The sequence below is a fragment of the Impatiens glandulifera genome, chromosome 7, assembly GCF_907164915.1.
Source record: "Impatiens glandulifera chromosome 7, dImpGla2.1, whole genome shotgun sequence".
Lineage (NCBI taxonomy): Eukaryota > Viridiplantae > Streptophyta > Magnoliopsida > Ericales > Balsaminaceae > Impatiens > Impatiens glandulifera.
In genome coordinates, this window is record NC_061868.1 from 45,587,199 (window position 1) to 45,599,524 (window position 12,326).

General features: G+C 31.5%; 1 protein-coding gene and 1 non-coding gene across 4 annotated transcripts; one reads left to right on the top strand and one right to left on the bottom strand.

Moving 5' to 3' along the window:
* The first annotated feature begins 2,884 nt into the window (after window positions 1–2,884).
* Window positions 2,885–2,977, top strand: TRNAY-GUA. The gene is made up of 2 exons: window positions 2,885–2,921; window positions 2,942–2,977. It is a non-coding gene; the product is annotated as a tRNA-Tyr (tRNA).
* A 516-nt stretch (window positions 2,978–3,493) lies between these two features.
* Window positions 3,494–11,941, bottom strand: LOC124944715 (sterol 3-beta-glucosyltransferase UGT80B1). Of its 3 annotated transcripts, XM_047485049.1 has the most exons (16): window positions 11,789–11,930; window positions 11,636–11,705; window positions 10,750–11,541; window positions 10,070–10,212; window positions 9,044–9,286; window positions 7,571–7,682; window positions 6,974–7,144; window positions 6,280–6,343; window positions 5,788–5,845; window positions 5,480–5,657; window positions 5,273–5,403; window positions 4,847–4,949; window positions 4,569–4,645; window positions 4,368–4,415; window positions 4,109–4,258; window positions 3,494–4,027 (listed from the first exon to the last, which is right to left on the bottom strand). In XM_047485049.1, exons 3-16 carry the CDS (start codon window positions 11,129–11,131, stop codon window positions 3,827–3,829), a joined length of 2,061 nt encoding a protein of 686 aa, XP_047341005.1. In that variant the 5' UTR covers window positions 11,132–11,541; window positions 11,636–11,705; window positions 11,789–11,930; the 3' UTR covers window positions 3,494–3,826. The 3 variants fall into 3 exon arrangements, with proteins under 3 accessions (XP_047341005.1, XP_047341003.1, XP_047341004.1); XM_047485047.1 differs by lacking the exon at window positions 11,636–11,705 and having other exon boundaries at window positions 10,750–11,635; window positions 11,789–11,941; XM_047485048.1 differs by having other exon boundaries at window positions 10,750–11,705.
* Between the last annotated feature and the right edge of the window lie 385 nt (window positions 11,942–12,326).

Below are 12,326 nucleotides of genomic sequence, written 5' to 3' on the forward strand. Positions count from 1 at the left end.
TTTTTATTTCAAAACTCAATCATCTAATCACTTTTTTTTTATATATTTAAATACTAAAATTACCTTTTATTTAATTATATAAAATTAATTTATATTTAAAAAATAAATTATATTTTTGACTTTTAGCCACAAAAAAACTAGTTTTTTAGGAAAAATTCCGATAATCACGACATTTAACAAGTTTTAAGTGCACCTTCACCTCTACAGTATTAATTACGCGTTTTTATTATGTGAAAATCAAATTCGAGACATTTAATCTTTTAAACAATATTTTTAACACTTAAGATAACCTAGTTATATAATATCATGTCATAAATAATTTTAACAAATAAAGTAAGTAAATATGATCATGATCTTATATGTAGATCTGAATGAGAATTTAGAAATGCATGCAGAAGTAAATTATAAGTGTTATACTGAATGGCACATGGAGCTATGATGCATGTTTGGCAACTTCACTCAATTAAATTCATCTCTCTCAAATAAAATAAATAAAAAATGCAGAGATTTAATGAGTAATAATAATGTCTATATATATTAATAGAGAGTTGGGTGATTTAATTAAAATATACTTTAATTAATTAGTTCAATTAAAAGATTCAAGATTAACTTTAATTATTAAGTTACAATATGAACATCTCATGATATATATATTTAAATCCAAATTATTAAAATATTTAAACTAATTAATTAATATCACATATTGACTAGCTAGTTAAACGGGTGAAGCGGATCGATCACACATCAAATTTGACTTCATAGGATTGATTTGTATTCAAACTATCAAAATATATATAAAATAAAATAGATTATTATTTATTTTTTACATTTTCAAATGTGATTTAATGGAATTAACATTATTTGTTTAAAAAACAATATAAGAAAAACTTGATTGTTTCTACTCTTCCAGTCATTAAAAAAACAAGAAAAAAGTTGTAAAAGTTATTAATTACAACAAATTAAAATCCTATTAATTAATTGATACACAACTTACTAAATACAACCATAATAATAAAAATAGACAACAAATATTTTACACCGAACATTAATGTACTAAATAAATCATTTTCTAATTATAACAAGGAAGTGATTTTTCATCTTTCTCATAATAATTGACCCACCTAAGGATAACTCAAATATTTGAACTCAATATATGGTATAATATTAGACCTTTTTTTACTCTTGATTATACCCTAAAGTTGTTTTACTTGATGAAGTTAATTTCCCCCAATAATTACTAAGTTTAGTGGTAAAAGTTTATTATTATTATTATTATATGCTATGGAGGTATTAATTGTTTTCTAAAAGTGAAAAGCAAAAGCTATAGAACTTAATCATTATTGTCAAGAACAATAATTAAGGCTTATACTTTGCTCTCAATAACATTGTTATTTTATTTTGCTCATTATATTATTTTATTTAAAGACCCAAAAATAACTCATTTGAATATGTGGGTATTTATTTATTTATTTATCAATCAAATTTATTTTTGAAAAGGATTATAATGACCCATTTAAATAAAATGTTTTTAGTGAGAGTAAAATTTGAGATTTGTAATCTCTTACCTAATAGATTAAATGTTTAAACTTTAAAAATCAATAAGTCTATGAACCTTACATGAAACAAGTTCAATTAAAACAAGGATAGTTAAATAAATTTGATTTTCATCTTTATTAAGTGTTAATTATGTCTTTCTTCATTATTTGATCCCTACTTATATAAGCAAGCATTAACTAATTTCATTTTTACTTGGGTCTAAAGGTTTTATGATGCATTTAAGCCTTTTGATCAACAAATTATATCTGCACTCCATTAAGTTGCTATTGCAAGCCATTCCATTTTGGGAAATGTCATATATTTTCCAATAGACAAAAAAATATATAGTAATTATGTCATATTATGATGATTACCCAACAAGTTTTACAGCAAAAGATAAATGATGACTCCAAGTCCTAATAAGTTGGTTTTAGTTATTTATCTTTTTCATGTCAAACCAATATAAGAGCTCTTTTGTATCCAAAAGTCGGACAACAAACAAAACATACAAAATCAAATTTCGATACTAACATATTCTCAAATTAAACAAGACAAAGCAAAAAAAAAAACGATGAAAGTAAGAAATAAACGGTTTTATAATAAATAATTAAATATTGTAACACGCAATTTAAATATAGAAAAGATGAAGAAAAACATCAAAGCTTTAAAAGAGTGGAAGTTACAAAGATAAAAGTAGGAAACACAACTCATCAAATGATTGATTCAAGCTTTTTGTAAAAGATTAAAAAAAAAATCTCAAGTTCTACAGCTACCACAAGCAACATCTTTACAATATATAATTTTCTCTACTTGAAAATATGATAAATAAAACTTAACATAAGCCTTTTTCAAATAACCCAACATTTTTTTTAATTATTCTCTAATTAATTTATTAATCAAATTATCAACCAAATTAAATACCCTTTATTTCATTTAAAAAAAGAATTATATATTAATATATTTTCACCAAATAACTAATTAAACCTTTTATAATCCTAATCCAAGAGTATTTAAATAAATCTATCTGAACAGATCATAGTGATAAAAGGTTTATAATACACATATTAAGTAAAATAAAAACATCAGCTGTTACAAACCCATTAAGACATTTCTTAACAGACAAATGATACGACACCACGTGGGTATCATAGGACTTGAAATAATTATTTATTTTAAAAAGAAGGGTTATAGGGAAAAGGAAGTTTCCAGATAATACGATAAAGAGTAACGTTAACTTTATTGTTGTTGGATTTATCGCGGGAAAACGTGACGGCAATAATTATTTTTAACAAAATTATTTTAGTTAATAATAATAGATAATATATATATTTATAATTATAAACAACAACCGACCTTAGCTCAGTTGGTAGAGCGGAGGACTGTAGTGGGATTCATTCCAATAGCCATCCTTAGGTCACTGGTTCGAATCCGGTAGGTCGGATTTTTTTATTTTGTTTTTTTTTTTAAATTCATTTTTTAGTGATTAATTTACGAGTCTAATAATAATAAAGGGTAAGTAAGTTATGTCTTATAAAAAATATGAGTATAGGAGTATTATTATTCTGTCACAAATTTCATGCATATTTACTCTGATTTAAATATTGTAGTTTGTACAAAGATTTCCTCTATAATACAATATATATTAAGTAACCAATTGCATAAGTTGCTAAGAAACAAAATCTTATTCAATTATTTATTAATATATAAATTCCTCTCTCTTTAGTCTTGTTTTGACTAATATTCAATGTAGTTACCGTTGCATTCGAGAAAAAAAAAATATATAACTAGTTCAACTTCAATACCTATCGGCATTCTGCTTTAACTTCCTTCCACAAAGTAATCTTAAAGAAAAACAAACTTTGGTAAAAAAAAAAAAAATCATTTAAATAATGTCAAAAATCTTGACTTGGGTTTGGGTCGGGCAACAAACTAAAATTTGACTAAGAATCAAACAATCTGAGAAAAAAACATTGATCTTTTCTTGGTACTAAACAAACCCAGAAGTTGTACAAATTAATATTGTGCAGTGCAGAACACAACTCAAGCCAAACCAGAAAGAAGCAAAGATTACTACACGCCCATATGAACTTCTTCTTCCTTTTGTACTTTGTGAACCAAAACAAAAGAATGTTAAGAACTTAAGATGAGGAATATGCATCTAAAGGAAGATATATGTATACATATATATATATATATATATATATCACTGAAATGAATGGAATGATGGAAACCTATAAGTCAAATCCATTTCTAAATGGGTGCTACAAATAAACGCTGCAAAATAAGCAACTTATGAACCGCAGGCTTGATGACATAGCGCGCCAATTTGAGTGAAAATCCATTGGAATGTGTTTGGGTAGTTATTTTCATCTGGCACTGATTTTGGAACTAGTATTTCTCGAGGCAGGTGCCTATGAAATGCATCAACAGCAGCAGCCGCACCATCATCTTTCTCTATCAGCTTTGCCACCTCCATTGCTCGAGATTTTACCTGTTTGTTTTTGTAATTGTAAAAGAGCATTATTTCACATCATATAATCACAATGGATGAGTTTTGTCCAACTTAAATTACCTCTGGCTGGAGCATAAAATCAATAGCTTCGGAAAGTGCTTCTACGGTCAGCTCAGAAATTGGGATTGGGACAGGACCCAGTCCTTGCTGATGAATTCTCTCGCCCCAAAAGAATTGATCCCCGAAGAATGGCACTATTGTTGTTGGACACTACAGCAGTTCACAATCATACGAAAATTTTAAGACATTTTTTCTGGATGTGAAATCTAAAATTCAAGAAAAATGTTCCGAGAAAGAGTGTTTATTTATTTATTATTACCCCAGCCCTTAAACCAGTAGCAGTTGTTCCAGCACCACCATGATGTACCTGTAGACATGATCAACTTCATTAAGTGAACATCTTCAAATGTAGCGAGTATTTTTTTTTTCTTTTACGAGTAATATTCAGGACATATATGATGTTGAAAACGTGAAGAAACAACAGAAGATGGTTACTAAGAATCAGCTAAAGAAAACTTACCACAGCCAAACATTGAGGGAAGAGCCAATCATGAGGGCAATCCGCAAGGAGAAAAACATTATCAGGAACATCTAATACTGCAGTTGAGTTTAAAAATTAATCAATTCTAAGGAATTAGTTAAATAAATGGATGTTCACTTCACCAAAAAAACAAAAGTCAATAGATTTGTCCCACTAAGAGTTTGCCTAAAAGGATATAACACATTTTAGGATCATGCGGTCTTCTACACATTTTTGGTTGTATAGAACACACAAACAAGGAACAAGAAAGCACTCACATATACCAAGATCTCCCCATCCGCGGTCAAGTATTCCTCTTTGTCCAGTTTTCCTCAGTGCCTCCAGGATAGTATCTGTTGTTTTCTTAGCATCTTCGAGAGGCTGACAACAGAAAAAAAAAACATCTCTCCTCAATATAGTTAAAACTTACTAATACATCTACACAACAAAGATGTTCTATGTCTAACTATTAACTTTTACCTTCTACTTTCATGTTTAGGTAAATAAAATAAGTCACAACAAACAGTAGAAACAAAGGTATGGGTCCAGTATAAGATTTTTCACTCTTTTTCTCGACCTAAGTTTTTTTTATTCCTGGAGAAGGCTAACACAACATACAACCGGTCATTTCATCCCTTCTTTAAAATACATGAGAAAACATAAAGTATGACAATATTTCTGCATATATTTTAATAACGGCATACCATACTCCCAAAACCTATATATATAGGCTTGCTTCCTTTCTGAATCCATTCAGAAAACTCATTAGAAGATTCATGGTTTGATGCAAGGTTTAGGAAACAGTATCCAACAACATCAACAAGGGAGCCCCAATCTGCAAGAACGAGGTGCAATTATCACAATAATGTTACACATCAGAATGGCTGGCTATAACCATTTATCGTACTTACCATTTGGCTTCGTAACAACATGAGGACTCCACATATAGGCTGTTGGAAGATGAGTTAGTGACCCATGATATAGGCTGAAATATGCAATAGGGGAGAGTTTCAACTTCTTTCTCCTGAAGTCATTTATCAATCCTCGTATGCCCCACCATATCAGTAAATCCACTATTATGTAAGAAAGCTGGATCCAAAGAGAAATTATCAGTGAACTCATAAGCGAAGGGAAAGAAATATGCAATGCATTTATGCTCCTTAGTCCTTCCACAAGAAATCAATTGAAATTACTTCAGAACATATGAAGGAAGACATACCCAATAACCAGCACTCTGGGGGACACGAGCAAGTGGATGTGAAAATTCATTTGTTGGCCTGCCTATAGAAAAAATAGAGTGAATGGACACTGTTTCATTATAAGATAACAGACATAAAATGAAAGAAGCCTTGAATAAACAGTAGCTCCAACAGTCAGCAAATGATTACCTTTTTTGGGAAATATAATATCAAAGTTATTCCCTCAGTCTCATTTTATTAGATCATTAGGAACTTTTTTGTATTAGTTTAAGGAAGCGATAAAATGACTCTAAAAGTGATGAAGTAACATGATTTATTTACAGTTTTAGATAATATATTAATCGCCATTAGCTAATTACTAGGGCCCAAACGAGACCATTTGAATACCAGCTCTGAGGGGAGACAGATATTCTCTCAAAGAAGTAAGGAATGTAATCTGTCCAAGGAAGTTTAGTCAAACAGCTACTCAAAAGGGAAACCAGCATAAGTAGAAAATTTCAGAATTGACTTACGTCCAAGGCATTGTGAAGAATATGTGAAGAGGTACATCCAAAGCTTCAGCAACATGTAAATGTCCTGCAAGCCAGAGTGCAAATCAAATATTTGAACCCAATTCACAAAATCATGCTAAGTATACATGTATATAATTCATTATGTGCAAATATACAAATTTCAACATGCAATGAAGAATTGTTTATAAACTGTATCTCAAATTTTAGGCCTCTACAAACTAAAGCAATGTAAACTACAGTTCTACAATCATTCTTCTTCTTTGTCCAGACTCAAATAATAGCATATTAGAGATGGTTTGTCTAGAGAGCAAGTATTGTATGTAGCAACAAACAAAGCTTCGCCAATCTGACGACCCTATTCTGTGCACTTGTTTCATCTTTTCCTTTTATCCAATGAATAGGCAAAACATTATATTGCAGACAATAAGTTTCCAATGACTACGAGATAAGAAAAAATCAGAACAATAAACAGGTTCTGAGATGATATAGTCATCGTCCAGCTAGCCTTTAGAGAGATTATAAATCTAAGATATAAAACCACTACACAAAATACAATGTTAATAGATGACAAGTATACTAGACCTTCATTCATCAATTAAGTTGTTTTACTATTATTTTAATGGACAAAAGGGAACTCGAATGTGATGATGAAAGAAGAACAAGATAAGTTACCAAGCTAGTTCATTTGACTCACCGTATGCAGGAGGATTTGCAATAATTGCTTGAGCTCTAAACGGCTCACCAGTCTCAACATCTGGTTCAGTGCAAGCTGGAAGAAGAGAATCTATTATGGCCTTCAATTGCTTTCTCTGTATGGATATTTCTCCTGGACTGGATGGAATGAGACCTTTATTTCTTACCATATCTGAAATTTAATAAAGCTGATAAACATATTTGCTGCCTACTTTTGAAGAAATAATCCAACATAAATAATCCACTTGCACATATTTTCAAAAGCCCTTCCCCAGGAAATGAAATAGTAATTTTTAGATGATAAAAGAACCTTAGGAAATAAAAATTACTAATAGAAGCGGCCACAGAAGGGCCCTAATGTAGCTGCTGTCAAAATCATACATATAACATGTTATATTGGCAGAGCCATTAATCAGGAAAGGGCCATAATCATATGATATTATTGAAAACGTTGCCATTTTAGATTGTCAAGGACTGTGGAAAGTCATAAATAATAAACTGCAAGAAGACATTTTATTACTCTTAGTTCTAGGAAACTGCTTTCTACATCTTAGATCTCTGCAGATGCAAATGAAAATAAATTTACAAGTCTTCTTACATCCTGCCAAAGCTCGGGGGTCACCACCCAAAGGATAGAACTCTATGCCAGCTGACTTTACAAAAGTTTGGAAGTTAGTGTGGGTAGCTAACCTCACATGATGGCCAAACTCCTGTAGACAATAAACAAAAATAACCGGAAAAAGTTATGACAAAGAAAAGAATCAGACTCACTAAGAAAAGGTCCTCAAAATACTTGAAGGTTGAATGGATTTCACCATACTACCAGCAAAATTCTAGAGGATCCTTACTTGGAGGTATATCAACCGAAAATATAATTTATGGCAATAAAGTCTCAAATTTAGCATATGATAAGTTAAAAAGCTATTGAAGAAAATATAATTTATGACAATAAACTCTCAAATTTAGCATATGATAAGTTAAAAAGCTATTGAAAGAAAATGAGATTTCTCAGCATCACCTTATCTTCTACTTTACCTTAGAATAATCATTCTCTTCAAGTAAATTGCAAAAATAAAATAACTAAACTAGATTATAAAAAATACTCCATTCCTAGTATTTTGCATTAGCATTAGTTGCACAAGAAAGCTAATAGAAAAATAATAATAAATAAATAAATACTAGAATTCTAAGACAAATAACATTAAGACAAAATGAATAAAATATCCCCTGAACTTTCTATAAGCCCTTAATGTATATCCATTTTGATATACTCTTTAACTTATAAAATAAGGGAAATTGGTCACTATCAATATATTATTGAAATAATTTATTTATTTTTTAATTTGGTTCCTAGTATGTATAATAAAACGTGAAAAAACAACAAATGAAGATTTTATTGTAAAATTTCCTTTACAAGCTTTCGTCAAATCAGGGGTACTTTACAAGTTGGAGGGTATATATATAAATGAGTGAACGGTAGAGGTATAGATAAAAAAAATTAAAAAAATTAGGCATATTTATTAAATTTCTCAATGATTAATTGGTCACTTGCAGGGTACTTTTATCAGCATATACAAAACTTGTGACAGACATATTTGGAGAATATTGGTAAAATGATTTCTTTCATTGCAGTATTATATTCATTCACATAATGTTACATGTAACTACTTTTATGAGTTCTTGTTCCAAGGCTTTAATCAAAACAGTACAAACTCAAGGATACCATGATATTAGTAAGAGTGACAAAACTCTAAAAATGAGTGATCACAAGTGAACCGAATTAAGAGCAGATAGATAAAGCACATTTTCCATATCAAAACCCCATAATTATGGGGCATCCCAAACAATTAGATGAACGATAATGCTGAGAATTAGATAATTATAGCTACTAAACTCTTCCAGCCCTATGGCCAACAAAATTGTGATCAGGTACTTAGAGGATGGAAAACCATTGACAAATTATTCCAAATAAATCGAATCAAAAAAGCATATTAAACGTTTTCCTTTCTTTGTGCTAAGAAAAAAAACTAGTATTCAAACCAAAGAGAAAAAATATGTTTTTCAAACATGCCTGAAGTCTTTTTGCTACCGCCACAAAAGGCTGAACGTCGCCTCTAGTTCCAACCACAAGCATTGCAATTTTCAATTTGGGAATAGGCTTATTGACTTCACTGGGGATATAATCAACACTGATTGGTGGCACTTCAAGAGATTGAAGCTCTAACAACTCTGAAGCAGCTGGGGCATTCTTAGCTAGATCAACCTCCACAGTGCCATCTTTTTGGATTCTTACAAGTTCTATGATGAGTTTTTGCTGAGAAAAAACAGTAGGAGTAAAGGTAAGTAGGAGTTTATGGACTAGGCTAGTGGTTAAAAATAAGCCTGAACTTGCAAGTGCGGAGTATATTCATAGGGGTAATGACATAATTATAAAGGTTGCTCAAGTTTTTTTTTATTGGACTCCTATTTCAATGTAAGGACACACATGGAAAAATTAAACTGAAATTTGAAACTGTAGCATTGGATTTGTGGGAAAGTGTTGAAATATTAGATATTATATTAAGTGGTTATAATAATATAATATTAATATGAGAGAACAATCAGATTTGGTTATGATATTATTACTTTATGTCAATGTATTGTATCCTACAAATAGATGATCTCTTTTACCTCGTGAGATGCAAAAACTATATTTTCCTACATGCTATGTTCAAATAATCGGAAAATGACTAGTAAGATTGGCATCAAGATGTACTTGTGTTTCTAAGACATTTCATGCAGCTTAGAAAAATATTGCAATTAATTAGCACAAATGGAATTCACAAAGTTCAGATGCTTTTCTCAAACAAAAAAAATAAATAAATAAACTGATGTAAAAGTTACACGTGCATCCATCCGTATATGTTTAAAACCCATAAATTGACAACTGTACGTCCTACGACCACAATGCATTTCTCAACCACATGATTTGTTTTCACGTAAACAAAGTAGTGACTGATGTACAGAACATTGGTTTACCTAATAGCATGTTGAAGTTACAAAATATGTCTGCTTTCAATTATACAAACAACTAGTCAATGAAGAAAACAAGGATCACCTTATCATGTTCCGACCTTCTATCTAATCCTAGACCAGTCCTTGGGATCCACCGCATATCTGTCCATGATCTGAAAATTTCCTTTTCTTGCTGATCAGCAATCATATTTCTCAGAGCGGGTTCAGAAATATATTGACTGAAGCCTTCAGGGAAAACAAATGTCAGAATTCTGATAACATAAAAGGCAACTAAAGAATCCATTATAAATAATTATTGAAGCAAGGACAATAGCTTCCATCAGTTTGATATTCAAACTAAGAGGTTCCAAAGAATGGAACATAACATTAGCTCATACAATTACTTGCCATCACTAAATCAGCAAGAAAACAAATGTTAGCAATCCAATCATATTTAAGCAAATAAAAATGACACTAGCAGAGAGAAGATCTAAAACACAACTGACAGAGAACATCCATATGGATTATGAGTAGAATTTGTTTACCAACATTAACTCCAAACAGCTTCTCTTATACGTAACATACGAATATAAAACTTGAACTACACCTTAAGTCTGAAACCTCCAAAGGGGGTAACTGTATTATTATATAACTAATAATTCCAGCATGTTCCTCATTGTGGGGTTCAACAAGTAACAAAGAAACTCGATGCATCTAGGTGCTATTTTAACAATTTTATTTCTTACTCGGAAATCTTAACTAAGATATGGAATTAGAACTAACCTTTCCAATGTACTGTAGAACCGACAGCTGGCACCTTTGGATGGGAAGTTTCGGAAACTGAAGGTCGCAGCAATGGATCACTCCTTAGAGGGTCCACCCCATCAGTAGAAGATTCATCTGAGTATCCTCCTGAAGATCCATCTTCCAATGAAGATATCACATTACCATTTTCACAATCAAAAGCCCTAGCTTCAAATTGTTCATGTTTGAACTGTGTTGATACTTCCCAAGAATCTATCTTTTCATCAGAATTTACTCCACTTTGGAGAGGGCCAGGATTAGTTTCTTCATTCATGGGCTTGTACCCAGCTGTCAAATCAGCTCCTGACGGTCTGCTAAATCCATTGTTGAGCACCAGATCGCTGGATTCATCCCTAACCATTTCGTCTGATGAGCAAAAGATGTGATTGAACTCAATAGACAGCAGCCCAGATGCTGTCAATGACTATTCTCCAAATTCTGCATTCTCGTGTCTGCCAACAATCAATTTTTGTGAACCCAAATTGCAGAAAGTTTCAACTTTGAATCCCCAGAACAAGGAACTTTAAAGGCCAGAAATGAAGATGAACAGCTTGTAAACTAGACAAGACTCCAAAACCAAGTAGGGAAATTGCAAGGCAAAAGATGCTTCAAAGTAATCAAAAATATGCTAAAGTTCGGCCGAATTAGAAACAAGGTACCGCGAAATTAATTGCCCACCAAAAAAGTGGGATTCATGCTCTGGCAATTTACACAGGCCAACTACCAAATCAGACACGCGAACTGAGTACCCAGTTGACCGTTTGGTAAGAACTGAAAACCAACCAACCAGACTGACATATATAAAAAAGAAAAGCACCCGAATATGAGCTCACGATCTATCTAACACAGCGAGGAAAATCAATACCTGAGAAGGAGACAACCCACGTAGACCAGTCAACATGAATATATATAAAAATAATCCAACACAACAACACCTGTACAGTATATTGTTCATTCAATATCTGTAAAATGAGATTTTAGACAAGAACAAGTATAGAAAAGCTGAATTAAAACAAACCCTAAGATAGAGGCTTTGCAGGAAGAAGCTTCATCTGGAAGAGAAGTGGGTAATAGTATCATACAAGAAAGGGTTCATCAATTGAGTTATGGAAAATTGTGGGGTTAACCGACTAATGAACAATCTGGGTTGTCACTGTAGTACAAACATTACTCGCTTGGAATTGAACTAGAACGATCTTATTAATAATGATTTCGTGTTTTTTTTTGTCTTATGGGTGTCTTTCTACTCCTTGTACAGTGCGGGTGGGTTAGGGACTAAGAATTACCCGCCAAAGGTTTAGGGCGAACCGAATCATTCGCCTCCAAAATCTAATCTTTAATTCATTATTCGGTCCAAGGGTCTAACTTCACACGACCAATCAGTCCAAAATTATCCCAAAACTTAATTATGTCCGAAATAATGTTAGATTAATTTAGGTTATTTAAATAAGGAAAATGATAGAAAGCAGTACAATTTTGACAGGAATATGTAGAAAAATGAGTTGTCATCCCTCTACTGGATTTGAAAATGTAATAGAAAAGAAAATTTTAAAATT